The following is a 27643-nucleotide window of genomic DNA, read 5'->3' as shown; positions in this document are numbered from 1 at the left end:
TCTTATCAGCAGTAGGAACTGTTTTTGAGGGACCTGCAAAAACAGAAGTAGTAAAGTTTTATTAGCATTCGATAAGGGGCGACGGCTCTGAATTATCAAGTTCGACTAAATGGTGGACGAGCGTCCCATGGACGAAAACAAACACAAGATTCACTTTCTATTGAAGCTCTTTTTCTTTTTGCCGATGCAGAATGGGCCACAATCCACTTGTGCCCAATGCATAATTTTGCAAGCGAATCGAAAACCTGGCATGGAACTCGGAAATAAGTGCCAAGCCAAGTGAAGTAAGACTTGGCCACCAACTGCTGCTCTTTACTTGCACCTCGGAGAGTGAATTTCCAAAACATCCGGCGACGAATTGGACACCAAGTGAAATACCTGTGGGGTTCACGTTGCACTTCAATTACGATTGCGCTGGGCAGGTGAGATGATCAGTAAACCAGTTTAATTTGCACATTTTACAAACAAACGCCAAGATGAAATCACATAAAGGGTGTATTGAAGGTAGCACATTTCTACGCTTCATCAAGGCACTCGAATCGTGTCATGGATTTGCTTGGCTCCCTCTCGTCTGGTCTTGTCTAAGGCACTGATATCGCGATGAGTCGATGGTTAAATAAGTTAAAGGTCGAGTACAGGACACTATGATGTCTATAGCTGCTGGCGAGTATGTGGTCTGAATCAGTCGTCACCTGGTCACTGGTTTTGGTTCTGGTTCTGGCCGGCACGTCGATTCTTCTCGAGTATCAAAGCGCGACTGAAATGTGTAACAAGAGAGTAGTGGCTTTTCGGAGCGGAGAATGCAGCAAAATGGCCGCACACTTACCGGTAGCGCTCGTAGAAGCCCACGATGGTGCCAAGCTCCTGCTTGAAGAGCCGCACCAGCATGCTGTCGAAGCCCTCCAGCTCCGGCAGGCTGAACATGTTGAACTGCAGCAGGTGATCCTTGGAGGAGTCCGCCTCCGAGTAGACGGCCAGCCACTTGGGGATCTCCTCGAGCAGATAGGGATTTGCCGGCACCAGAGCATTGTGAGTATGCGTGGGCGGAGCGTATAGCGACGCCTCTGGTCGGATCGCTTTCGGTGGCTCCGCCGACGTCGTATAAACGTAGTAGGATGTCAAGCAGGGATGCTGACGCTGGCACTGCCCGGTGTACTGGTTCTCGTAGTAGGTGCCGTGCATTTTGGACACCACGCGCCGCCAGCCCACCGGCAGGCCCTCCCGCTCCAGTGGATGATTCCAGTGCGTGGTATGCGCATTGTGATCGATGTAGTATTTTCGGCCATGGAGCGTATACTGAGTGGCCCATCCGGGCGGCAGGGGCAGCTCCTCGGGCTCTGTGAGCGACTGCTGTGATGGTACCTTCTGCAGTGATCCATTGGCACTGCCTCCCGCTCCGCCAACTGCACTGGGCGGAGTTCGGGGTGGGGCGTACAGAGATTGCACTGAGGTAGAGGCGCCGCGAACACTGCCAGAGCTACCGCCTCGACCGCTGCCGCTCAGGGATCCTCCCCCGCCTCCAGATGGCACCGTCAGGTGACCCTGATGGTGATGCTGCGGAACCACGGCCAGCGTGGCCGACGAGGCCGTCGTGTTGCTGTATATGGGCGACTCCGATCGCTGCGACTGAGTGGCGCGCATCGAGTTGACACGGTACGGATTCTCGTAGATCGGGTACGAATCGCTGGAGTAGCTGCCGCCCAGGTGAGGTGCCAGTTGCGTGTGCTGCATTTGTTGCTGCTGTTGTTGTTGCTGCATTGGAGAGCTGTGGAAACAGAGGAGAATAGGTATTTAAAAAAGGTGCTTATTTGTATATCATCATATAAAACTACCCGTCAAATTCCTAGTACAGAACATCATAAAAGGTTCTATTAGAATATTATATGGGCAACAAAAACTAATTGGTGGGCAAACGATTCCAGCTCACTTCATCAACCGAGCGCTATCTATTGAAACGAAGTAATTCCAAAGGCAGTTTACCTAGTGGGCTGGTACCTGGGCTGTCGCTCCCTGATGGACATGGCAGCCCGGTCGAACCGCAGCGTGGAGCCAAATGGCGTCGAGGCGTGCTGTTGGTGGAGCTGGGGATGCTGCTGCTGCTGTGGCGGGACGGCGTAGTGGGCGGGCGAATGTGGCCGCTGGGGCAGTTGCAGCATGTTGGCGTAGGAGGCGCTAAGCAGGCCCTGATCTGCATCGTAGCTCTCACCACCCAGATGGGGATGATGCTGCCTCTGGGTGGTGGAATAGCTGCGCTGGAATCCGCCGGCTCCCGGCGCCGGTGATGATGACGTCTGCAGCAGGGGCGACGACTGCTGGCGGCGCATCCGTTCGATCTGCTCGATGTTCACGTAGTTGCTGCTGCTCTGACTCAACTGGTTGCTGCTGGCCCGGAACTGGTGGGGCGGCAGGGGAGGATGACTACGCACATGCGGATGGGCGGGATGGGGCAGGGAGTGGGGATGCGAGTGGGAGTGCTGTTGCAGGGGCATCTGGCTCTGGGCTCGTCGCGCATGGTAGTAGTCCGGCTGCGAGTCCGTGCAGGAGTAGGTGTTCCGACTGGTGCTCGAGCTGCGCGGATGGAACTCACAGCTGGGCGAGGTGCTGGCACAGCGCTGCAGCGACTTCTTCTTGGCACGCTGGTCGCTCGTCCACACATTGATCACCGGAATCTCCGGTGGGGTGTCCTTCTTCATGTACTTCCCCACCACGCCCTCCTTGTGCTGGGACTTCTCCTTGTTCCGGCGCGAGAGCATCGTCGGTTTTCGGTTGCACAGCAGGATCGTTAGATAGTTCATGCAGACTCTGTTTCCGCTCGGATTCCGGATCGCTGTCTTTGTTTAGTCCATTTTCGAGCTAAATTTGTGATGTACGATCGGTTTTTTTGTTTTCAGCTGGTGGCCAGTGTGGCCAATGGAGTGGCGGAACAATCGCTTATTGGTAAATAGGGGACATTCCTCATCTCCGTGGAAATGTATTTAATTACTTGCAACATATATCTCCATTTAAAAACTTTTAAAAATAAATAAATTTATAAATAAATCTGGGTAAATGTTATCAGGAAATTACACCTATTTATGCCTTTGTCGTAAAACGAAAGCAATCGATAACGCCGGTCGCCTCAATCGATAGTAGCTATCGATTTCTGGCAGCTCGACGGGTGAATCTGTTTATATGGTCTTATAAAAAATAAGTTAATAGATATTAGGTACATTATCGTAAGCCACTGGCTGGATACTGTCTAACTAGCTTACGATAGCACTTATGGTGTGATAGATCTATAGCGAAACAAGCAACAACTGGGCACAAAAATGGAGGTGAAGGAAGTGGTCGTGATTGTAAAATGGAGTGGTAAGGAGTACCCGGTGGACCTCACTGACCAGGACACCGTGGAAGTACTGCGCCATGAGATATTCCGCAAGACACAGGTGCGTCCGGAACGCCAGAAGCTGCTCAACCTAAAGTACAAAGGTGGGTAACTCCTAGGTTTCAGGATTTTCATTTGTAAGATGCAATGACTTGCAGGAAAGACAGCCGCCGACAATGTGAAGATCAGCGCCTTGGAGCTAAAGCCCAACTTCAAGCTTATGATGGTGGGCTCCACGGAGGCGGACATTGAGGATGCGTGCAGCCTGCCGGATGATATTGGCGAGGTGGTCGACGACTTCGACGACGCTGATGAACGCGAGGAATCCGTTGAGCACTCCTCCGTCTATTTGGCCAAGGTGCAGCGTCGTGTGCGAGACTACAAGATCAAGGAGTTAGCACCGCCGCGTGAGGGCAAGAAGCTGCTTGTCCTGGACATAGACTATACCCTATTCGATCACCGCTCGCCGGCTGAAACGGGCACGGAACTAATGCGTCCGTATCTGCACGAGTTTCTGGCCTCCGCCTACGAGGACTACGACATCGTCATCTGGTCCGCCACCAGCATGCGCTGGATCGAGGAGAAGATGCGCCTGCTGGGCGTGGCCAGTAACGAAAGCTACAAGGTGATGTTCTACCTGGACTCCACCGCCATGATCTCAGTTCATGTGCCGGAGCGCGGTGTGGTGGATGTGAAGCCGCTTGGTGTGATCTGGGCCCTGTACAAGCAATACAACTCCAGCAACACTATCATGTTTGACGACATCCGCCGCAACTTCCTGATGAATCCCAAGTCCGGCCTAAAGATCCGCCCATTCCGCCAGGCCCATCTCAACCGCGGCACGGACACTGAGCTACTCAAGTTGTCCGACTACTTGCGCAAAATTGCTCACAATTGCCCGGACTTCAACTCGCTGAACCATCGCAAGTGGGAGCACTACCATCCCAAGAAGAACTCCTGAGCTCTCCCTCGATTGCACTCGTTTGTAAGATTTGAATAGATTTATGTTTATTAAATTAAGATGCATTTTGTACGCATTGCGTTCCAGCCGACAATTAGAGTGTGTATCCGCCTTGGTCTGCCCAGTGGACTCTTCTAGCCTCCAGGTATTCTTCGTGCAGCCTGCGGCGCTCATCCTCGAGCTTGGCCAGCCGGCGGTAGCGCTGCAGCACCATGCCGCAGCCAAAGAGCAGGGCAACTTGGCAGATCAGCCAGAAGATGAACAGTGCAATCAGCAGGCTCTGGTTGATGCAAACGTTGTCTAGGTGCAGCGGGTCGTCTATGCCAGCAATGAGTAGCACTCCCCGCTCGCCATAGAGATAACTGTTGGCGTTGCTTTGGTCCGGGCCGTGCACGCGGATGTTGTAGTTGAGGGGCAATTCCTCCTGAGCTCTGGTATAGTTACTCCTGTCTTGCTGTGGAGCAACATCCACTACCGTGGAGATGTACACAGGGTTCTGAACTCGTAGGTCTTCCGGCCTTCGATCTGGCTGCTCAGCCTGCCGCCTCCTCCGCTGCCAGGATGTACTGACACAGTTGTTGGGCGAGCAGCGCTCCACGCAAAAGCGGATCTTGACATCGAAGCTTACGTTGGCTGTTCCCGAAAACTTAAAGGCATGGAAGCGAGCGCGCAGCATGCTTCTGGTGGCTGTGTGGACCCTTTCCAGAGCGGGAAACACGCTGGCATCCGTGGGGCATCCTCGCTCATCGATCAGCAGCACGTAGTTCTCGTTGTCCGACGTCTTGGCCACCAGCGAGGTAGCCCGAAAGTCTGGTAGTGGTGCCAGCTGCAGCTCCATGTGGTCTGCCAACTGCTGCGGGCTGTACTCCGCCACAATCTGAAGTTCCAGGTTCTGTCCAATCTGCACATCGTTGGTCTCGTGCTGGTGCGACAGATCCACAATCTGGAGTGAGATGCTGGGATGCGGATGGGGACCAGTGCTGCTGTTGTAGTGCACCACACCCTCGTGTGGGAACATGCTGCAAGTGTCGAATGGGATGAAAAATAGATTTTCAGGGATTAGAGTCAAGAAAAAACTCACTGTTCTGCGTACTCGAAGGAGGACTCCAGTGCTATGGCGCTGGGCACAGGCTCTGAGCCATCCACATTGCTGTCCCGTACCGAGACGCCCAGCGATGTGGTGGCATTGCTCTGTATACAGCCCACCTTGATGAGCCGGTCGCCCTGGGTCTGCACATTAGGATTGTTTTGGATGACCACCAGGGCAGAGATGAACGTCCTAGACAATAAAAGAGATGTAATGGAACGAAAGATGTATTAGACTTATGTTACCTCTGGTATTCCTGAGTCATTTCATAGGCGCGCAGGATGCCACAGCGGTTCTCCTTAACTTCGCTGCCGATCTGGAGCGTCAGCACGACACTCCCGTTGCCGGATCCTCGGCTCAGGCAGTCCTTGGAGTGCATGCTGGCATAGATCTTGCCGGCGAACCAGTCCTTGGGGTTGTACTTGATGGACATCTCATCCCGGGTGCAAAACACACGGACTGCGGGATAGGGAAACGATTAAGATTGGTTATGCCACACTCCCAGAGGATCTCACCATCCAGACACTTGACCCTCCGCATGTAGACCGAATTTTCACGGAGCTTCAGGCTCCGAGGACCCAGGGACACAATGTCCTCCGAGTGAAGCAGACACTCGGACGGCGAGAGCTGGTTCACATAGTAGAAGGAGACACCCTGGCAGTAGAACTTCGCCTCGTGGGAGCACAGCGCCTGACACTGCAACACGAAGGTAGAAGTCATCAATCACTCATCCGACCCCCATCCATTTCGATTACAATCATAATGCGCGACATCCGAAGCGCGGCGGACACACCTCTTTCTGGGAGAGTCCCAAGTACCTGGCCTCCGCATAGATGAAGCTGCTGTTGGCGTACAGCTCGTAGGAACAGTTGTCGCTTTCGACGGCCCGCTCGTGGCACTGGTTCTCCATGTACTCCTCGTCGTACGGAGCAGCCCGGAAGGCGTCCGGCTGGACGGTCTTGTCCTTGTCGCTCAGCATGCACCTGCCGAGGCGGGGAGAGGGACGCTGGCCAGGACCCGCCTCGCCACGGAAGCTGCGAGCAAGGATTAGAGGTTTTTATGTTATGATCTACGTGGCTAATACGACCCAGTCAAAGGAAACCTAACTGATGGCTGATAATCTCATTTTTCATATAACATATTAATAGAGGTTATCTAATTGTTATGACAATGTGATATTGGGCTCTGTGACATTTTTTTAATCTGATCCTAGAACTGTAAACTATTAAATTCGAACTTGTATTATAAGCCCGCTATAAATGATTGAACCCATCACCACCCTTGAGTGATGTCATAATCCGGCGCAAAGCCTCGGCCATGCATTAAAAATGCACAACAAAGGCTGTTAGTTTGTCCGGCAACAAGCAACTACAACAACTACAACCAACCACTGACAACCGACAACAACGAACCACCAAACAGCAAACAGTCAATTACCGCTCACGATTGTTCCGATACGAGGGCGCAAAGGAGGCGGAGAGGCATCTGAATTGGGTTTCGAAGAAGCAGCGCTCGGCGCACTCACGCCGCGTGACCAGCGTCGGAATGGTCTTCTTGCTGTGGATGACCAGCGTGCTGCCGGGGATTTTGGTCAGTGCCCAGAGACGCCCCCGGCACGCATCGGGAACTGCAAGGTCGGAATGGATTAGGGGCGGATCAGGGCCACTTCCGGCTGTTGGGTGTGGGATTTACTCACCGCGCAGGCAGGTCTTTTCGTAGAACACGGCCTCGCCGTCGGCCACCAGAGGCAGTTCACCCGAAATGGCCAGATAACGCGCGGTTCGCTCGAAGTAGGAGTAGCCATGGCACTCGTCCGTGTCCAGGAGGTGCACATAGGCGATGCAGTCGGGATCCTCGTTGCAGATGCGCCAGCACACCTGGCTGACCGGAAGTTCCTGGTCGCGGTTGCTCATCATTTCCGGGCCGTAGATCCGGTTGCCCTCGCCCAGATACTCCAGCGGTGGCCGGAATCCGACGATCTTCTGCAGCTGCAACTGGTGCAGCGGACACTTGAGCAGCAGCGCAACTGGGGGGCAGAACGGAATGTGGAATGTGCCATGAATGTGGGTTTCAATCCAACGGGATGCGCATGACTGGGAACCAAAGCATTCTTCAAATTGCCGACCAGCCATAATAGGAATCGCCTATTGATTACCTGGTAGCTGAGCTCGTGCTCATCAATTAATTTGATATTTTTATGCATAGCTGAGCAATGAGAAAATCAATCTGGCATCACCCGAATTAACCCTTAAGTATGGCGTTTTGGAATGTCTGAGAATGTTTTACTTTCTACTTTACCAAAAAAAAAAAAAGGTTGGGTCACCAACCACACTAATCCTGAAATGTATTTATTTTGAGATATAATAGTTTGCATCGGAAAATAAGTGATTATCTAGAAATCTAGTAATTCATTTCCCCACTTTTGCGTTTCCAGAAGTTGGCTGTTCGGCTAAGGGTCATTTTCCCACTCAAACCTAATAAAACTCGTTCTCAGGGTGCTTGCCAATAAATAAATCTATATTAGCAGCTGACATGCACATGCAGCAAAGCTACTTGTAAATTGATCTATTCAGTTTTGGTTTTCCTCTCCATTTATCCGCTTTGCTATTGAATGCAAATGGCGAGTGCATCCTCAAAACGCTCTCTGAATTGGCATCATCATGGGGTAAGCGGCTAAAACTGCAATGTTTGCCAGGGGTTTTCCAATTTTCGATTTTATATATTAGCCAAATCGACGAGGTCGCTTGAGAACTGAGCACTGAGCACTGAGAACTGAGAACTCACCACTGGCATTTAGGTGGAGAATCAGCGAAATCGCTGCAATGGCTAATTTGCATAGCCGGGGGGCGGTCACAAATGATTGGAGCGGCATTGTTTTTCAGATGCGTTTTTGTGGCTGCAACCGCGAATTGTTTGGCATGCTCGTGCAATAAATTTTAATTGATTCTCGGCCAGAACACGGGCTAAACTCGTAGACGCACTACACGGACGCGAGGAACAAGGGCCATTTATTCAGTGGCTTTTTGCCCGTTAGCTGGCTATGTTTTTGGCACAGTCCAACACTTTTGGCACGTGCACGCTTTGCTGGCCACTCAATCGCCTGCGGATCGAACTATTTGCATATATGCAAATGCAAATGAGCCGGGCGTATCCTGTTATCCTGGTGCGCTCACTGCCCACTTGACATCAAATATAAATTAGAGCGATTTCCGGATGTGGGTCAGCTGGCCGCCAGCAGCATCGTTGTGCTAATTACTTCAAGCCCGCTTGCTTTTGCATTATTTATTTATTTGTTTTTGAATGCGAGTATACCGTGTGGCTTTGACTTTTGCCACCACTTCCATTAGCCAAATGCACCTTGCCTCGTTCTATTCACACTTGGCACGCTTAATTTCTCCGCGGCGATTCCACGTCCGACTCGCCCGACTCTCGACTTGCAAATAGCCGACTCGGATCTGGGCTCCCCGGCGGGAGATCATCGCGGCGAGATCCATCCCCAAGCCCGGAGACCCCAGAGCGCCAGGTACTCGGCGACTCACTCCGCAGAGCTGCGTATGTAAATGATACGAATGTGCAGTGACGCAGCAGAGGCAGCAGAGGCAGTACACTGCTCAAAAATAATCCAATATTTATACAGCTGTTCCACAAATATCATTACTGAACTGAAGACCAATGAACACAAGTCATACAATTTGGAGGAAAATAAATCAACGGCTTGTCTCATACTTTCCACATTGCATGTATTACCAATTTAAGCAAGACTTTCTGCCAGTGCATTGGAAAATATTCGATCGAGCGTCGACGTCGCGCCAACCGAGCGTATGAGAAACGCCATGTCAGCCTGGTCGTCGTCGAGATTGCTGATTAGATCGCTGGAGTGTGTCGCGCGCGGAGTTGCCACCGCATTGCTCGCTGGCTCGGTTTCAATGTGCAATAAACAAAACTATTTAGCGCGTGCAAAGGGCTTGGGCTTGGGGTTGGGGCTGCTGCGAGTGGGGCAGGGTGGGGCCGCATCTGGGGGCACGGTTCAGTTCGGTTCAGTTCGGTTCAGCTTAGCTCAGGTGGGATCCATCGAACAGACTCCGAGCAACTAGCCATGCATGCCGTCTTTCCGACAGTTTGTTTGTTTGCTCAGTTGCGCCCAGCATCGTTGTTGGATTCAATGGCACTTTTAACAGTTCAGTGGTTTTGGCGTTGACAACATTTGTTTCCCACCCCCTCCCCCTGCAACGGCTGCTTCCGACAGACGAATTCAAATGGCCATCCAATGCCGTTGGCTCCATTCTTGGTTGAGCCAAGTTGCTGCGACCAATGGCCCCAGCTCCCTCGTCGATTGTCCATCGCTAATTAGTGGCAGGCAGCCTTTAATTAGAGTGCCATCAAAGGGCCCCAGGTACGCCATTCAGTTTCCATTGGCAGTATGCGATTCGCGTTGGCGAACTGTGCGTGACCTTTGCGGTTGCCACTTGGAGCAGGTGGGCCAAGGTCGATGGCGCTCCAAATCGCGATTGCCTCAGCGACCGAAATGTCTTGGTTGAGCGGCGATATGGTTGACATAAGGGCACATGCGATTACCTAATGTGATGAACACCATCGGCTTTGATGACGTACTTCGGTTTTGACATACTAAATGTGGTTTGGTTCAGAATGTGGTGGGCTATCTTCAGAAGCTTATCATTCACTGGGTACTAATCTATCACAAGCCTATACATACATAAACATAAACATACATATTAAACATCTATAATTATTTCTGTGCACTTTACTTTGTATTTAATTTAATTTACTTCTCGCACTACTGCAAAACTGCTTATAAAATGCATATTAATATTTTAACTTCAATTAATAAAACAAAAGCACTTAATCAGTAAGAAGAGTGGTATAAACTTGCCATGCCCGGTCATTACAAAAAAAACTGTAGCAATTTCATTGAATTTACGAGCAACTGCAGCATGAATACCGCCCCGCCCAACTTTCGTTTTCGCCGTGGACACACTGCGTATACGTAATAATTCATAGGCATTGCACACGACATGCAATAACTGCGCAATAATTGCCCGTTGCAAGCAGCTGCGGGACACGCCCCTGCAACATGGCGCCCCTTTAGCCAGAGCCACCCGAAAAAATAAAGGGGTCATATAATGCGAAACATTCAGTGGCATGACACGAAGCCAGAATGTTGCAGCCACATCGTCGCAGGACGAATGGGGCTGGCTTAAATTTTTAACGCCACGACCAAACACATAGGACTACCAGCTTATTTCCAGCCCAGTGGCACAAAACTCTTACGTATGTTCACCTTGAACTATAAACTAGCGAGTGGCTATGTGCGTGGTGTCCACAACAACGGGGGCCAAGTGACGCCTGAATGACGCATAGAAATAAAAGTTGCCAACTGCATGCAACAATATAGTGGCAGAGGCCAGCGTACACATCAAAGCACTAATTAAAAATGCCAAAAAGTCACGGCTGTTCCGGGTGTTCGTGGGGCAGACGAGGCAGGGAACAATGAAGCACCCGTAACCGGCCACAAAACCGTCTGGCTGACATGAAAGCCTTTTGGCCTGGTTCAGACCACTCCGTCTCCGTCTCGCAAAAGGGGCTTGCTGCTGCTCGAGCCGTGCAGCCAGGCGTTGCAAGTGCAACTTGTCGCATTGTCTGCTTCACAGCATTATGCAAATGAGCCGACGCAGACTCAGCCGGGATTGTGGATGTAGCCAAATATTTAGCCGAAGCCAGTTAGTGAAATATCCCAGCCCAAGCCAGCTGATGCACAGAGAATACAATCGGCAGAAATGTAAATATTCAATTGAATTTTACTTGCTTCTTCTTGGTCATAAAACAAATGTCAGACTTGCTTCCAAAAATTCTATGCCTAAAATGGCATTTTTGAAACCCACTTCTGCGCTCTGTGCAGCAGCGAACTTTGAGTGACTGACTAAGAATGCAAGTGCAACTTTGCCGGGGCACACATTATATACCACGTGTATAATGTGTGGTGTGTGTTGCCTAATTGTCGCCGGGAACTTCCGTTTTGTACGACAAACCAAAGTTGCGCCGCTTTCAGCACCCTTGACACCGCTATATGGCTATGTGGCATATGGCTATATGGCTGTATGGTGGCTACATGGCGATTGGGGTCCGTTTGCAGCTAGCGTGTGAACTGGTTGGCTCCATTTAGACCCCCGCCAGCCAAAAGAGCCATCGAGACATCCCCAGCAAACTGAAATTTATTTAAATCAGTGCCATAATTGTTTTGGGCGCCTGTTGCGCGTCGCCCTCGTTGAGTTCTTCTGGTTTCTCGCTTTTGGCCAACTTTTTGTTTGGCTTTTTGCTGCTTGTGTGCGCATAAAATTAGCTCCGTTAATTTATTGTTAGTCATTCGCATTCTTGTCGCTTTTGCGTTGTTATGGAGCTTAAATGTCACAAGTTGCCGCAATTTGTTTAATGTGAGCGGAAAAGTAGTTTGCCACACTAAATGAGATCCTTTACCTGCTATAAGATGACTGATTGATGAAGAAAAGAGCGAGCACTTGAATTGCATTAAATAATATTTATTGATTTCATCATTCCGTACATAAACGAATCGTAGTTGGTAGAAACGAAAACCTGTGCTATCTAATCAAGTAAAAGTTTTCAAAATGCATTACGTATCATGACCATGCTTCAATGGGTATTTGTGAGTAGAGAAAATCTAAACAGAAATGCAGAAAAATAATAATTTTTGCCAAGGAAGATGTAGTGCCGAAGTTCTGTAAATTGGGTTTAGACTGTGATGGCTTCCTAGAATTAATGCAGTTTTGCATTTTAATAAATACATACATAAATACAATCGTAATCGTAGTACATAGTCAGTTATATTTTATTATTCTTGCTCTTTGCTTTAAATGCAGCCGAAAACAGATACTTTTCTCCACTCTTCGCTTGATCGCAAATGATTGTTATTAATGTTCATTGTTGGTTATAAATTTTTGCTATAATTAAAAGGTTCGTTATATGCATTGGTTTTGTTTACTACAATTGGCTATATAATTTCGTCATTTTGCAAGCATTCAATGTTCTTTGTATTTTTATTTGTGTTTCCTCCACGCTCATAAATGTGTTAAAACTCCAATTTTACTTGTTAATTCTTTCACGTCTGCAAAATATCGAAGGGCGGAATTAAAAAAAACTGGGGTGAGCTACGGTACGACGATCTGCTATTTGCTGCCACTTAATTATGCTTCTTATATACTTACACGGTAAACATATTATATATTTATTTGTATATGCATGTATAAGCGAATTGCCATTATCGAATCTCTTGCCGAGTCCTTTCCTTACGTTAATGTCGTATGTCCTACGAGTGTGTGGAAACTTTAATCTTAGCTCCAAGATCTTGGAGTGCTTCAATGGAGAGTGGGTGTGTTACTGACAATCGGTTTACGTAAAAGCAGGTGCTGAGTTTCTTTTGCCCTGGCAGGTGCTGATACAAACGCCGTTTAGCCGACGTTGACGAAGCCTTGCAAGCGCCGGATCTCTCACTATATATCTGGTAAGTAACACTAAATGAACGCGGTTATGTTTCGTACATATGCAACTATGAGTTTGCCACCTTTCCACCAAAATCCCCGCTCGAACTACTTGCGTTTTGGCCACACGTTCCTGTGTCTCCACCGAATCCATCCTACGGCGCTGAACTCCTACTAAGATCCTAAGAAGATCATAAGACCGTTGGATCCCAAAATCCTAAGATTTTAAGATCCTCATATTCTAAGACCCTACGACCCTACGATGCTAGGATACTAGGATTTTAATATTCAAAGATCCTAAGATCATAAAATCCCACGATCTTAGGATCGATTTTGAGATCCCCAGATCCAACGATCCTACGATCCTTTGATCCTGAGGGCCCTGGACTCGCAGCTAGCAGATGGACAGTGGCCTTCCTCGTTCGCACACTCATTCATTTCAAAAACTTATCACATAAATTTTAATATATTTTTGTTTGGGCGGAATTCTTAGCGTGTGTTGTGTGTCGCGAAAGCAGAGAGGACATGTGTATGAAGGGATCTAGTTCTGCTGCGAAAGGCCAAAATAGACGGATTACTGGCTGTAACTGAGGTCACCCATCCGTGCAAACAACAGTTTGATAACAAAGGCAAAATCGTGGCTAACTGGGCTGTGCTGATTGACCGAAAAAAGGGGGAAAATAACTTGAGCCTTGGATGGGGGAGTATGTGGTGGTTCTCTTCTTTTTTTCTACTGCTGGCATCAGCGGTTTGCCAATTTGCGTGCGATGCGCCTTCAACTATGCTACAGTTTTGCCCTCCTTTCACGTCCTGCTGGCTCCTTTTAGTTATCCTTGATGATGGCGTGATGTGTGCGAGTGTGAGTGTGAGTGAGTTTGCTGCTCTGCTGTTTGCTATTCGTAGTTCTATTCAAAAACGCTTACTTGGCTACTGCACATTTATGTTTCTGTTTTTGGGTTTTCGCTGCTGCGCTTGCTTTTACTTCCACATTTCTCGGGTTTGTTTGCAATCATAATAATAATAATATTAATTTTCTGTTATAACGCTAGCTCGCTGATTGGATGATGCGCCAGGGCCCAGGGCTATCGCCATCGGTTGCCCCAGCTGCTGGTGGAGCTGTCGATTCGCTTAGAAGACCAGCATCTGATCGGCACTGCCCTCCGCGCTGTCCTCGTCGTCGGCGCCCTCGTCCTCGTCGTCGGATGTGAGCGATGCGGCGTTGTTAACCACGGACTCTGTTTGGATTGGATGTGAAATTAGAATGTGTGCTTGAATTTACGTGGCGATTTATCCCTACTTCCCACAATGCCCCGCCACTAATCCATCCCATCGCCATCGCCATCGCCATCGCCATCGCCATCACCATGCATGTCTAATGGCGGTCAGCCGCAGAGCGACCTTCTTGGTTATTTTTGTGCAGGACGAACCGAAACCCCTTTGCCGCCATTTCATGTGTTATGCATGGCGTATGCGCGATATTAATAGGAAAACCCAATTACCGATCCCCTGGCACTGTACGCGCCGAGCAAGCCAACTTGTCCGTGTGCTCCTGACAACTTTAACAACCTTAAGTGCTCAGTCAAGGCAGCTCGGCCCGATAAGCCCGCATGCAAGGAGATAGGACAAGTAAGCGGGGCGGCAGAGATAAGCAGATTACGTATACGCACCGGAGTGCGAGGTGTTCTCGACGCCGTTAGGTGGCTCGAGCATTGCGGCAACGCATAACTCAGCACTGGGCCATAAAAGCTGGCTTAAAGGCTGATATTTCAATCCGGCTGGTTGGGTCTGGACTCAGGTGGCCGACCGTGGGTGGCTCGACACAGTTCGATTGCCACGGAAATCGTTAAGGAAACACGAGTATGGCGCTGGACTATTTCATCCAACTGGATTCCGCATTAATTGGCAGCGGCTACCAACTGCAGCGATTGCAAACCACTGAGGATTACTGCTGCCCATGAGCACTTACTCCGCATAATCGGTGGATCGGTGGTCTTAGTGCTCTGTATTAGGGCGTATCGGTTTGAAAACCATATTTAAACAAAGCAATGTGGTTTTTTGCAGCACGAAAAACAAACCATACTCACATTTAAGCTATACTATTTCATCAAAATGAAATGATTAAATGTGGTATTATTTTGCGCCACAACTTTAAACTTTCTGCTTTAAATACCATTTAGATATAAGGCTTTTGCTGCAAATTGAGTGTGTGCACATTGCTAGAAACCTGTGTGTGCACTGTGTGTTCCTGGCCACTTTCGGGTGTGTTTCAGAAACATCAGCTGTGTGCGAGCACCCATTTTTAACCCACTTTGCACTGTTTCTCCCCGCTGATTACGGCCTTTTGAAACTTTGTGGGCCCTTTGTTGTGACCCCGCCAAGTGTTTGGGTTAAGTGCTTGCAACCAGCTCCCTCCGCCTCATCCCAACCTCATCCCAATCCCAACTCGCCAGGTACTCACCGCAGTTGGGTTTGCCGCGTGTGCGTGTGTTGGCGAACTCCACTCCGTGCTTGTCCACGCACCAGCAAACTCCCACGGAATTGTGGCACTGGGTGGGCTTGTAGAATCCCTGGATGTCGCAGTCCGGTGCGTAGGCTCCTAATTAGTTAACAAACGCCGGAGAGAAAGAGAAAAGCGCAACGTTTTAGTAGGGGCAACTTGGTGTGGCACAAATGGGTGGGTTAGTTTTCAGATTTGGTGAGAAGCGGCACAAGCAAGTTGTTGCTGGATCTATTTTGTTTTTTTGTATTTTGTTTTTTTGGGTTTCGGGCTTTTGGGGTTACGGGTCTTGTGGCGGGCGAACAGAGTAAGAAATTATATAGTTGGGTTTACGTATATATATATATTTATGTGTATAGTACAGTATAGGGGGTTCTCCAAAAAGGCAAACACAAAAAGCATTGGACAGTGGCGGTTTCTACAGCGGGGAGTAAGAAAAGGGGTTCAGAGGTTACGGAAAAGTTCTGTGTTGCTGTTAAAAGTGTTTAATTTGCTGGCTTAAAAGTTGAAGATATAGAAAAAACGGGGTAGCGAGCACAAAACGAAAGTTGGCAACGAAAGCGGCGCGAAAAAAAGGTTACTTCTGTTAACTGCTGTGTGTGTGTGTGTGTTAGGGTGTTTTTCACGCAAGTGTATGAGTGTAAGTGTGTCAGGGTTTCTATTTAGCTGTCAGGCGCTTAATTATAGTTTGAAAAAGGTTTCCAACGCGTGTAAAGTAGGAGCAAGAGTGTCAGACAAACAAACACTAAGCGGGCAACAAAGCGCCGTCCGAAAGAGATGGCAGATAGCACGACAGAAAGAGACGGAGCGGCAGCGAAAGAGATGGCAATAGAGGCGGCTGAGTGAAAGTGAAAGTGGCGAAAACCCATTGAAACCAAATTACTCTTCGCGCGATTACTATCGCTTTGCGTTTGGTTTCGCGTTTTCGGTCTTTGGTGTTCTTTCAATTGTATTTGGATTATATTTTTTGGCTTTTGTTTACTATAGGTTGATGTTTGTTCGGGGGTAGAGGGAATATACATAAATTAGGCCCAGGACCCCAGCACAACTCATACGAATATAGAGAGAACATAGAAGTATTAGTGTTATGTAGCCAGAGAAATGTCCACCTGTACCTATCTCACCTGCAAAGTCGCCGGCGATTCTCCGGCGCACAGCGGCACACGGGCGATCCGTCTTCTCGAAGCACCTGCACCACTCCCGTGTGTTGATCGAGCTGTCCGTGTCCAGGTCGCAGGTGTCGATGAACGGCTTGATGCACCGCTCGTTCTGGTCGTGCTCCAGGTCGTACATCTCCTGCAGCGACAGCTGCCCGTCGTTGTTCAGATCCAGGTGGCCGAACATCCACTTGGCCTCCGTCTTGCAGGCGGGCGGGAAGTGGGCCTTCGACTTCTGGCTGTGCTGGCGCCGCTTCTTGCTGTCCGCCATGATCACCGAGAACCAGTCCAGCAGCCGGTTGCCAATCGCCGTCAGCTGCTGCGGCTTGCACTCCGCCGACTTCGAGGGATAGGCTGTGGAATCGAAAGGTTACCTCATTATAATTGTCAAGTGCCAGCCAAAGTGCACTCTGTGTGAATTGGCAATGTCTCACCATTCAAGTTGCTGTTCTTATTGAACTTCTGCTGCTGCTTCTCGACCACCTCGTTGTAGTTGCGCATCTTGTGCTTGTCCTCCTGGTACTTGGAGTCCTGCCAATGGCCAGATAATTCGATATGGGAGGTGCCACTGGATGTACTGGCTAACCCACTCACCTTCTTGTAGGCCGTGTACTTGAGGTACTTGTAGTGCTTGTTGTCATATTTGATCTCCTCGGGCGTGAAGGTGTACTGGGCATTGATGTGGTTGTTGTGCCGGTTATTGTCCTCCTTGTCCTGCAACGAAACCCGAGTTAAACTTTGTTGCATGGGTTTATATACGAGTTGCCATTAGCTTACATTCATGATCGTGTTGAAGTCGTTGTTGCTGCCGCCCATTATGTTGCCGCTGTTCATCATGATGTTGTTGTTGCTGCTGTCCTTGTAGGCCTGTTGTTGTTGCTGCTGCTGCTGCTGCTGGTCGAGGCTGATCTTCTTGTTGTACTTGTTGTTGTAGCCCGAGAGGCGCTGCAGTCGCTTGCCATCGCCAATCTCTGCAAAAAGCGGTGGCAAAATGGCGGTCAGAAAATGGCTGCAGCAGTCCAACTTTTCGCAGCCCAACAGGGCAGACTCTTGCTTTATTTTCCGGCCAACACAAAATTGAAAATTAACGTGGCTGGCTGAGCTGGCTGAGTGGTTTTTCAGGCTCCTTTTGCACAATGGGCGGTGGAACAATGGCTACTTGTTAGCCGGCCTATTAAATATTTAACAAGTGATGTGCCGGGGCAAAAATATATTTAAAGCCAAAGCCATTGTTTGGTAATTGGAATTTTTAATTGCCAAGGGGAGGGAGCCAAATCCCCTCTAACAAATCGCGTTTAGCCGCTGGCTCAGTTTTTTCCAGCACACTGGCGGCGACTAAGACTGTCACAAAATATGCATGCAATTTATTTTGTAGTCAAGGGAGGTCCTTCGGCTTTGCCATCGAGTCCTGCGACTCTGGCCGACTGCCAGGCTGGAGCTCATTATGCGAAGCATTTGATTCTGCTCCCGGGAAGGCCGTATTATTTGTCTTAGTCCGTTTGCTATGGCCGGGAATGGAGGATATGGGGTAGACTCACCCTTGCAGGGACAGAATCCTTTGCAGGCGATCCGTATGGACGTCGAATGTATGCAATTGTGATAATCCAATCTGCATAGTGATGAGTAGGTCCTGTTGTCGGCTCCGCACAGGAACGTCGGCTTGGCCACAGGACACGGCTTGCAGTTGCTACAACGAGGAATGAGGCAAAAATCAGACAAAGCAGGAGCTCAGTTAGAATGCCGTCTGAAATCAGAAAAGTAAAACTCAAGGGGCGCCACGACAACAAATAGATGACATGCAAAATTAATTTTTATGCAAATGAATTCTGTGTCCTTTTCCCATTCTTTCGCATATATTTTTCCGTTTTGTCTTTGTCCACACATCCCCAGCTCCGGCGGCCAACTTGTTGGCCAGGTGAGCGGTCGAAAGAGGCGCTTGCTTATACTTTTATTTAAATATTTATTTAAAATGCGCTGCACGCACGCCCGGGCAAACAGTCGAGCCATGAGATTGGCCAGCGGATTGGGGAAAGGACGAGGCGCAGGACGAAGTTTATTTAATAATTTGATCAAATATTTAAGCTGCCAGCGTCAGGCGAAAAGGACCTGGGCCAGGCATATAATTTAGCGTTCCATATATATGACTCCATTCCAGCAATGAGTGTGTACGTGACCCATTAGGGGGAAGCATTATCCTTGTGATTGCTGAAATGCACACCCTTTTAATTGCCGTGACCCTTAAGCTGGTGTCGATCAATCATCCTTTAAACTCTGAAGAACAGCTCGAGCCTTCTTCCAATTAAGCGTTACTTTTTTCTTTGATAAATAAAACCAACAAAACGATTACTCCAATTAATGGTTGCTGCTGACCGACGCCATCCATTCAATAAAAAAGGGCTTCCGCGAGAATTGGTATCCTTTTCGATGTCGCTTTAATTGGCCTGTCATGGATTCGCTGCCACTTTCTCCCCCACTATATCATAATTTTATTCAGATATATATATACCTGTATATATAAGCCCTTGCTGGGGCTCTGTTATTTGGAGTTTTTGTTTGGCTTCAAATAAAATTTGCACATTTATTTTTGGTTGTACTACGCCGAGTGCAAATGAATGAAAAGCAATTTGACTAATTGCCCCCATTTGGCATTCTTAATTAGTGGATTTCGTCGGGTTTTCGGTTTTATAATTCAAGGAAATATTAATTGAAAATTGGCCAATTATTCGGGTCAAGCTCGGCTTTGCAGCACTTTTGGCCCAACTATCATTTGTATGCGTTGTTAAATAAATTGCATCCAGACTTGGACAAAAAACTGTTTAGCAAAGGAGAAAAATAATTTAAAATTCAATAAAATGTAAACACATGTGGATTTGTCATAAAGCTTCACTTGTATCTGCATATGGGTCTCTTAAGCTGTCCAATTTCATTGCAGAGCCAATGTAAACGAGCCAATGGCCAAAACCAAAGTAAATATATTCTCGGATATGCATATCCTTTACTTTCCGCCGTGTGTGTGTGTGTGTGTGTGTGTGTTTTCACTGCTTTTAATTAAAAATTCTCTCGCATGTTCTTTTGCAAGCTTCCGGTTCGCTTTTGTTTGTCCCTCTTCGCCGGATTGTTTACACAAGTTTAATGAAAATTCTTAGGACCAACAGTAAATAGTGAGCCGAATAAATTTGATAATGCGATCCCTGGTAAATGACAACGCCAACGCCGTTGTCCCGATGCCGATGCCGATGCCGATGCCCATGGCATCTTGAATGGCCTGCCCAGCATCTGCGGTTGCTTTGACCAAATTGCCCATCAAATGCCGCCCCCGTGCCTCTGTGAAAAATGTGTAAATTTTTACTCAAATATTTGCTTTCAATTTTGCAACCCCATCCCAGCGCCGACCGAATTTTCGGCGTCCTGTTGGTCTCCTTTGAACGGCTGCTCCACCTGCCAAAATGGCTGGAACCGACAGCTTCATGAGCACAGACCACAAAACAGCTCAGTGGTTTCGAATAACTGCCAGGAGCAGGCCATCACATCCTCCCACACACACACACACACTCACATAGCTGAGTTGTGGCAGCTTGAGGTGTGATCTGAACCATGGTATGTGCCCTATCCAAGCGGAATCTTCGAAGTCCTTTGTAGGGAGTTTCAGAAGGAAGGCAGCCGAAGCCAATTAAGCATCGTCTCATCATTAGAGATAGTACATTAAAATATATTGTGAGTATTGATTAGTGTTCTATATTTAAGAACATCTCTAGCTAACTCATACTCATGGCCAAAAACCAGATAATATGCTTCAGCAAGCCATTAAATGAAGTAACTAGTTTTATGGTCAAATAGTAGTGCTTGTATTTTTCAAGCCAAATGCCCCTTTTATTCCCCCGTTTGAGCCAGAGCCACTGTGCGATGGCATATTGTTGCAACAAACAATGAGCGTCTCACACATGAGTTATGGCCCGAACTCGGTCTCCATCTCCAGCCAGCTGGATGTGTTGGGCATTGGGTATTGTGGAGGTTGCCTCGCATTTTGGTCTATTAGAAGTGCCCCCCTATGACGAGGACGACCCTTTTACGGAGGCAGGTCCTTTGTTTGAGTTGCGCCTGAATGGAAGGACGAAAACTGGAGCAGCTCCTGCTGCCATGATGAGTGGCAAGTGCTCTGGCTGTGGCTATATGGCTATATGGTTATAAGGCTACATGACTATGGCTATGGCTCAAACTATTGATTTTGCCAGCGGCTTCGTGACACATTCATATTTCATGCCATTGACATAGATACACACATGTGGGTATGCAAAGCGGGGAATTTATATTCGTGAAAGCAAAATTGAAAAGGAAAATTCGTAAACATAAAAGTAGAGGGAAATATGTCAAAAGCCATTGTTAATGTCATCGCTGGGAGCTGGATGGAAAATGGAGAACGTGGTCGGGTGCGTGATTTGCCTATAGATTGATTTTCACACTCAAACACCCACCACTCGCAGTTGTTTGCCAAGTGGATTTTAATTCAATTACAGACGCCTGGGGAAGCACAAAACAAAAATCCAGCATAAAGCATGAAATCCAACGCCTCACATCACATTTTTCGCACTTCATACAAGTATATGCAGAAATTACACTATAATTCGGCTTTCATTTCAAACGTCAAAGGATCGAAATGAAAACTTTGCATCGCCCCAATTTTCGCCATTACATATACACTCTGAAAATGTCAGGCATAAAATTGAACTTTCCGTAAACAAAAACACAACCGATAAACTGCGAACACAAACAAGAAGCGAAAACATTTTTATAACACTCCGATGGAGGCTGCATTTCAAAGGATTTCGATGTGGGCCAAAAGCCCAAGAAGTTTGCTGCTGGTTGGACTTTTGGGGTAAACAAAATTGGAGGCGCTTAAAGAGTTTCGACTGGTCTTCGAGAAAAACATTTTAGGTATAGCAAATTTCTATAATTGAGGCAAATGAAATATCAAATATATTTATATGTATTTCTGGTTCCACCCGAAGTAAATGGAAAACTTTGTAATATCAGCTTTTAAAAGCAACTACATAGATACAATGTTTTGTGCGTTCCTTTTTGTGATTCCTTTGTGTAAAAAGACCTTGCAAACGTGCGAAAAGCCACGTGAAATATTACCAAATATTTTTCGAAAGGAAATCGACTGTTTGTTGCCAACAACTTCCTGTCAACCCCTTTTTCCGTGGAAACCCAGGCCAATCAAGCCTTGACACCGACTCGACTTTGACTTCATTTTCCGGACTCTGCCGCTGGCACACCTGAACCAGCTCCACAGCTCCACAGCTCCTGCGCCCACGGCACTGCCCTTTTCGGACCCATTCTTGGAGGCACTGCTCGCGTGCCAGTCCACAATTTGGGTTAGGGTCAAAGCGATAACACGGAACAAGTCAAGGGATCCGACGACGGCACGCGTCAAAGGGTAAAGGCCGTAAAGCTGTCGTTGCGGCCCATTGAACCATTCAGCCAGAAGTGTGCCACCGCTACCAGCTAACATCCAAACATCCAAACAACCAAACACCGAAAAAGCCAACAACGATAACAACGCAAAAACAGGCCAAAGGCTGCGTGCTAAAAATTGTAGCACTGTGAATTTATTGCGGAATTTTTATACACGATAAAACAATTTGTTATTAGCATGGCGAGCGTGGAATTCAGGCGGAGCTCGGAGTACGGGTGGGCCGGATGCCAAAGGTGACCCTCTGCCCCCCGTCGCCATCAACCCTTTTTGTGGACGCGAATTTGCTTAATGAAATGTAAAATCCCACTCAAAGGCGAGCACAAAAAGATCGGCACAAAAGTTAAACACTCGAATGCTGCAGAGAGAAAAATAAATTGCTCGGAGCACTATGGTATATACACATAGTTCCCTTCTGATGTTCATAAACATTTGAAGTTAAGTGGGGAACTAAGAAATCGAAATGAACTGGAGCGTATTCGCATGTGAAGCACGAAAACTAGTTTGACAACCATTTTCTGCAAGTGTACTCACTCCAACTCCTCGTCGTCGTCCTGCTGAATAACGGAAGGTCCTGCAGGAGGCTGGGATTGCTGCTGCTGTTGTGGCTGCTGCTTATCGCCGGCGGCGATGCTGTTCTCATAGAAGACGTCGTCCTCCTTGGACTCATCGTCGTCGCCCAGACTCAGGCTCTTATCTTCGTCGTCGGTCTCCTCGTTTCCCTGGACACTGGCCTGGGCATTGTTGGGGCCCGTGGGGCTGGAGTTGCTGGTGCTGCCATCGCTGCTGTTGTCCTCGTCGTCGTTGTTGATGTCCTCCGCGTCCTGGCTGTCCTGGCTGTCCTGCTGGTTGACACGCCGCTTGGCCTCCTCCTCCAAGTACTTGGCCTTGGTGATTATCTCATCACTGGAATGTGCAATGGTTGGGCATGGGTTTAAGTTTAGCTGGCCTTCGGCTCGGGCCGCACAATTAATTGGCTCATCGGGGCGGAACAAGAAAATGACCAGCCCACTGCCACTTACCGATTCTTGTGGAGCTCCTTCTTCGACACGCAAACGGCACTGAACTCGTCCTCCAGCAGGCAGATTTCACGCTTCTTGCAGTTCAGCGGTCGGCAAAGGTCACCTGCAGGCGTGCGAATTCAGTTTATTAATAGGTCATACCATACTGTGCATAGTTGTCCTGGGACAACGTAATTGACCGCAACCAGGGGTCTTTGCTTTGCTCTACTCACTCGAGGGATCGTGTATCCAGCGCTTGTGCTCGCCCAGATTCTTGCTGCTCTGCGTGTTTTTGTTTATCTGCAAGGGAGGAAACAATAAATTGCATGTGAAACATTTGCTGGTTTAATTTTGTTATTTAAATGCATAAAAAATGCAAAATGTGTGTGCAAGCCAAGCTCAACTGACGTCTGTCAAAATGCACACGTGCACACAAACGCAACCCATTCAGACTCACTGAGCCATCCACACACGCACACTCACACTCACACACACACACACGACGAGCACACGGGGCGTATGCGTAATGGCAGTTCAAATGGACTTTTAGGACACAATAGCAGTAGCACACAGCGCTGCAGGGGGAAAGTTGAAAAGCAAACAGTATCGAGTCACGGGAGTTGGAGTTTCATGTGTGTGAGTGCCTTTCTAATGATGATCAATAGTTCATCTGTTATGACAACAAATGGAGCCGTCTAGCTTGGGCTGCACAGATTAAGGCAAAAACTAAAGGAAAAAATGTAAATCGAGCTCGCATGAAGCATAAATTGCTTTATATAATCCGAGGAGGCCTATCTGCCTAGCAGTGAAATTCATGTCCAAACGAACATATGCAAAGCGGATTGCATGTTAAAAAGTATGGCATATTCTTGACTTGCTCAGTTAGGCGACACTTTGCAGATTTATTTTAATTTAATTCAATTCAGCACGCAGCTTAAGCTCGCCCACAAATGGTGGGTGTGCGTGTGTGTATGCCAAGGCACACACACCATTACACTGGCCTTGTGAGGCGAACCGAAATGTTATTAAGTGCAATGGCGCGTATGCATAATATTTAACTTGTCTATAAAATGTATGTTCCACTAACAGCAGCTGGGTCAACAACAATAGCGCTTAAATGTCGAAAATAGGCTGTGAAAAGTGGCAAAAATAGGTGAAACAACGGAGCTCACATGGACTTGACAGTTTTGCCACTGGCCATTTTATTTGGAGTTCGCTGTAGCGGCGGAAACTGCAATCGCCGCTGTCAGTTGGCTTAATGAAAGCGACAGGAGCGGCAGAACTGAGCTGAAACAGCTGAAAGCTTCCAGCCCGGCTGGCCGGCATATATAGTGCATTCTGCCCACACACACACACACACACACACACACACACACACACATCTGGCCGCGAAATCGCTCAAGTGCGAAGTGGCAATTGCGGAACACACACATCCACTGGCAAGAGAACGCCCAGCTCGCCAGCCCTTCGTCCTTCGTCCTTCCCAGCTGTAATGCAATAAACTCGTCCGGGACGTGGACGCAGGCAATTTGCATGCGTTAAAACGCAATTTGTGCGCGTTTCCTGGCCGCGGCCGCAACGTTCCTGCCCCGGCTGGCCACCTTCCTCATCAGCCATTCCATCCAGCTAGCCGCTGCCTCTTCCCCAGCCCACCACTTTGGTCCACACCCATCCTACGGCCCATTCCGCTGGGGCTCTTCCTCGCAAGGGGATCTCCTGCAGCTTTAATACGCCCGCACTTGATTGCACTGCCTAGATGCACTGAGAAAAGTAAGTTGGTGCTGGCCACCCAAGTGTCTAATTACATTAAGGCCATAAATGGTTGTGTCTTAATGCAATTGATGAGTGAGAAGCAGAGCTGGCTTGTGCTGATGCATCCTTATTGAACAAACTATCTCTGGTTTCTTTCTCTGTATGGGCTTGTTGATCTGCGGCGGGTCCTGCTGATTGGCCTGGTCGGCAATCCGTGCGGCCAGCTTCTGTGTCGCTCTGTTTGTTGGCTTTAATTGTGCTGCGTTTGCTGCGGTGCCGATGGTGCTGGTGGTGCTGGTGGTGCTGGTGGCGCTGGTGGTGCTGGTGGCGCTGGTGGTGCTAGGAAGCGGTGGCTAGCGCTGGCGCTGACCATGCGATTGACCTTATTGCGGCTTGTTTAGGGGGACGCGTGATAAACTTGCACTCAACACAGCTGTGCCAAAGGCAGCACAGCACGGTGACATGAGCCACCAGCAGGGCATTTTAAAAAAGCCCCAACCAAACTGGGTCACAGCACCAGCTGCAAGTGAAACATAATGCAACACAGTCAGCCAGGCGCATAAGTCAAGCACCACCCACAGATGCACCACCCACTGGAGATGCATGCAGCACCACCCACATGGCCAGCAGGGCCGGGCGCAAAGTTTGCCAGCCGTTTAACCTCTTGCCAGATTGCCAGATTCTGGCTGTTTAAGTGGCCGGGCTTATTAAAGCCCATTTAATTGGTGGTGCTCCACCGGCGCCTTCCAGCGAAAACTTGACCCTAATTTGGGCAGTCCCCCAGAGAAGTGGGAGAACTAGGACTTGAGTGGGAGTCCTGCCAGTGGAGCCCTCTGCCTTTTTGCACTGGGGGAAAGAATTTCGCGCGGCTTGCTGGCCGGAAGATAAAGGCGGCATTGTTACTGACGCCGTTTTTGTGTTGTTGCCACCACTGCAGCCAGCTGCATTGTTTCGACCAGCTGCCACGCCCCTTTGGCCGCTCTTTGCGCCCCCGTTTTCGCCGCATTGTGGCAATCTGTCAAGCTTTAAATTGAATTTACGACTTTGTTTTCGTTGCGGGCTTATTTCATCTTCTTTTGTTTTCTTGTAGCCGCTGCCTCTGCAAATTCTAGCGATTTCTTTTTTGTACTTTTTGCCTTATTTTTTTTTTGATTATTTGTTAAGGGTAGAACGAGAAACATTTTAGTGGTTGCTTGAGTTCTCCGCTCTTCCAGCTGCGAGGGAGGAATGTCAATTTCGGTTGCATTATGTAAATGTAATTTTTAAGTTGGGTGTGCCCCCGAAATCGATATCCTTTCTACTGTATGTACATCTCCGTTTGACGGCTTAAGCCCAGACCCAAATCCTTTGTGCTCCATTTAACCTGCACTCATGCATTAATTCAAACCGATTTCAGCCCGTATCGATCGATGGCCATATATTTTCTATCCCCTGGCACATAACTCATTGCCGCATTCGGCAATCAGCGCGGCCAAAAAGGAGCAAAAATTCGCATTAAATCGCAAATGCTCGCCTTTTTGCAGCCGAATCTGAATTGGAATTGAAATTGGAAATTGCAACTGGGCGTTGCTCGTCCCAAAATTGTTGTAAATTATTCAGCGGACATCAGATGACTGCCAATGATGCGGTGGCTCAGCCTCCTCCAGTGCCATCTCCTCCGATCAGCCTTCTCCCCAGTCAGTCAATAAAATATGAACGTGGTCGGGACTGCGGGAATCTGCGGCAATTAGAGTGCGCAAGAGATCAGGATTGGACGAGGCACTGTATCCATTGATATGCTAAATGCAGGCCCCCAAAAATGACCAACTGACTGACTGACTTCGCTCCTAAATTATGCACTCCACTTGAAAAATGCATTAGCATGGTTCTCCCGCTCGCCGGGATTTATGTGTCCGCCTGGAAACGGGTGTACACACGTATACATATATACTCGTATACTGGGATACTGGGATACTGGGATACATGGCTTGTGTGTCCCCAATACGGCCGTGCTATTATCTATGCTGAGTCAGTTGGGGACTGAGCACATAAATTGCACATTTTCGTGCACACAAAATGGTAAATCAATTCCTATTACTATTACAGCACGGCGGATGGCCCTAAGCCGCCTGTCCGGACTTTGGGCTGGCACATTTCCGTAGCCGGATCCGGCCGTAACCAGGCAGGCAGCGGATCTCCATCCATCAATATATAGCTGAGGCCAAAAGTTTTGAAGTGGCGTAAGCCAAGTGCGGATTGAGCGGACTTTGGGCCAGGAAATTGCATTCTTCGGCTGGGCGAAAAGTGTCACCAGGAGTCAGGAAAAAATCCCCCTGCTTTCCAATCGGCATTGTGATTGCCAACTGGGAGTGGGCAAGTTAATTGCTCATATGCGCCAACCTCCACCAATGGCACGGACTTATTAGTTATGGGCGAGTCATTAAAAGCACTGTCATTGCCGCTGTCACATGCATAAATTACACCATAATCTCATTTTAATGGTTAATTAAATTACCATAACGGTCAGCTGTCAAAACTGATGTCACACCGATTTCTGGGTGCAAAATGGGAAAACTGCAACAGCAATAAAAAGAATTATGCGATTCGTGCATTAAATAAAGCATCGCAAGCCACATTTTCCACGGAGCATCAGGTTTCAGGTTTCATGTTTGATGGCGCTGGGACAATAAACCCGGGCCACCTGGAATGGAACGTGATGCCCGGAAAGGCCTAGCGCGGCCGTTATGTTTATGCATCATAAATGCATTTGGCAGCTGGCAGCCAACCGCACTGCAGTCATAAAACATTTGCAACAGCAGCAGCGGCAGCGGCGAGGCTGCAACAAATTGCAACTAGTGCAA

General features: G+C 48.4%; 4 protein-coding genes across 6 annotated transcripts in view; 1 reads left to right on the top strand and 3 right to left on the bottom strand.

The window, feature by feature from the left end:
* Window positions 1-16: 16 nt before the first annotated feature.
* Window positions 17-2950, bottom strand: LOC6554754 (scaffold protein salvador). Of its 2 annotated transcripts, XM_026978796.1 has the most exons (4): window positions 1981-2950; window positions 827-1765; window positions 693-757; window positions 17-33 (listed from the first exon to the last, which is right to left on the bottom strand). In XM_026978796.1, the coding sequence occupies exons 1-3, from the start codon at window positions 2793-2795 to the stop codon at window positions 697-699; spliced, it is 1815 nt and encodes a 604-aa protein (XP_026834597.1). In that variant the 5' UTR covers window positions 2796-2950; the 3' UTR covers window positions 17-33; window positions 693-696. The 2 variants fall into 2 exon arrangements, with proteins under 2 accessions (XP_026834597.1, XP_001982190.1); XM_001982154.3 differs by lacking the exon at window positions 17-33 and having other exon boundaries at window positions 378-757.
* Window positions 2951-3105: 155 nt separating this feature from the next.
* Window positions 3106-4419, top strand: LOC6554753 (ubiquitin-like domain-containing CTD phosphatase 1). The gene is made up of 2 exons (XM_001982153.3): window positions 3106-3468; window positions 3523-4419. The coding sequence occupies exons 1-2, from the start codon at window positions 3309-3311 to the stop codon at window positions 4323-4325; spliced, it is 963 nt and encodes a 320-aa protein (XP_001982189.1). The 5' UTR covers window positions 3106-3308; the 3' UTR covers window positions 4326-4419.
* LOC6554752 lies at window positions 4362-8916 on the bottom strand. The gene is made up of 8 exons (XM_001982152.3): window positions 8197-8916; window positions 7109-7438; window positions 6850-7039; window positions 6206-6446; window positions 5928-6108; window positions 5658-5871; window positions 5407-5604; window positions 4362-5344 (listed from the first exon to the last, which is right to left on the bottom strand). Exons 1-8 carry the CDS (start codon window positions 8282-8284, stop codon window positions 4420-4422), a joined length of 2367 nt encoding a protein of 788 aa, XP_001982188.1. The 5' UTR covers window positions 8285-8916; the 3' UTR covers window positions 4362-4419.
* Window positions 8917-11950: 3034 nt separating this feature from the next.
* Window positions 11951-27643, bottom strand: part of LOC6554779 (proteoglycan Cow) — a 43366-nt gene continuing 27673 nt past the window's right edge. Inside the window, exons 2-11 of one of the 2 annotated variants that reach the window (XM_015153846.2) lie at window positions 23285-23351; window positions 23073-23175; window positions 22585-22956; window positions 18116-18264; window positions 17355-17548; window positions 17172-17291; window positions 17012-17108; window positions 16536-16931; window positions 15382-15519; window positions 11951-14158 (exon numbers count right to left, since the gene is read on the bottom strand). In XM_015153846.2, the coding sequence (XP_015009332.1) occupies window positions 14052-14158; window positions 15382-15519; window positions 16536-16931; window positions 17012-17108; window positions 17172-17291; window positions 17355-17548; window positions 18116-18264; window positions 22585-22956; window positions 23073-23175; window positions 23285-23351 (1743 nt within the window). In that variant the 3' untranslated portion in view covers window positions 11951-14051. The remainder of the gene's footprint in view (window positions 14159-15381; window positions 15520-16535; window positions 16932-17011; window positions 17109-17171; window positions 17292-17354; window positions 17549-18115; window positions 18265-22584; window positions 22957-23072; window positions 23176-23284; window positions 23352-27643) is intronic. The other variant, XM_001982146.3, reaches the window with a different exon arrangement.

This window comes from Drosophila erecta, unplaced genomic scaffold (genome assembly GCF_003286155.1).
Source record: "Drosophila erecta strain 14021-0224.00,06,07 unplaced genomic scaffold, DereRS2 tig00000000-arrow-pilon, whole genome shotgun sequence".
NCBI classification, from domain to species: Eukaryota; Metazoa; Arthropoda; class Insecta; order Diptera; family Drosophilidae; genus Drosophila; species Drosophila erecta.
The sequence above is the reverse complement of the archived record's forward strand: the minus strand, read 5'-3'. Positions and strand labels throughout refer to the sequence as shown.

What these genes read in the sequence shown, in the direction of transcription:
- LOC6554754 (XM_026978796.1), bottom strand. Translation starts at nt 2,795, where the DNA reads ATGAACTATCTAACGATCCTGCTGTGCAACCGAAAACCGACGATGCTC. An exon ending in CCCAGGTACCAGCCCACTAG is followed by an intron (nt 1,766 to 1,980) that starts GTAAACTGCCTT and finishes CTGTTTCCACAG; the next exon opens with CTCTCCAATGCAGCAACAAC. An exon ending in GGCTTCTACGAGCGCTACCG is followed by an intron (nt 758 to 826) that starts GTAAGTGTGCGG and finishes TACACATTTCAG; the next exon opens with TCGCGCTTTGATACTCGAGA.
- LOC6554753 (XM_001982153.3), top strand. Translation starts at nt 3,309, where the DNA reads ATGGAGGTGAAGGAAGTGGTCGTGATTGTAAAATGGAGTGGTAAGGAG. An exon ending in GCTCAACCTAAAGTACAAAG is followed by an intron (nt 3,469 to 3,522) that starts GTGGGTAACTCC and finishes AATGACTTGCAG; the next exon opens with GAAAGACAGCCGCCGACAAT.
- LOC6554752 (XM_001982152.3), bottom strand. Translation starts at nt 8,284, where the DNA reads ATGCCGCTCCAATCATTTGTGACCGCCCCCCGGCTATGCAAATTAGCC. An exon ending in CGAAAAGACCTGCCTGCGCG is followed by an intron (nt 7,040 to 7,108) that starts GTGAGTAAATCC and finishes CCGACCTTGCAG; the next exon opens with TTCCCGATGCGTGCCGGGGG. An exon ending in GAGGGTCAAGTGTCTGGATG is followed by an intron (nt 5,872 to 5,927) that starts GTGAGATCCTCT and finishes CCTATCCCGCAG; the next exon opens with TCCGTGTGTTTTGCACCCGG.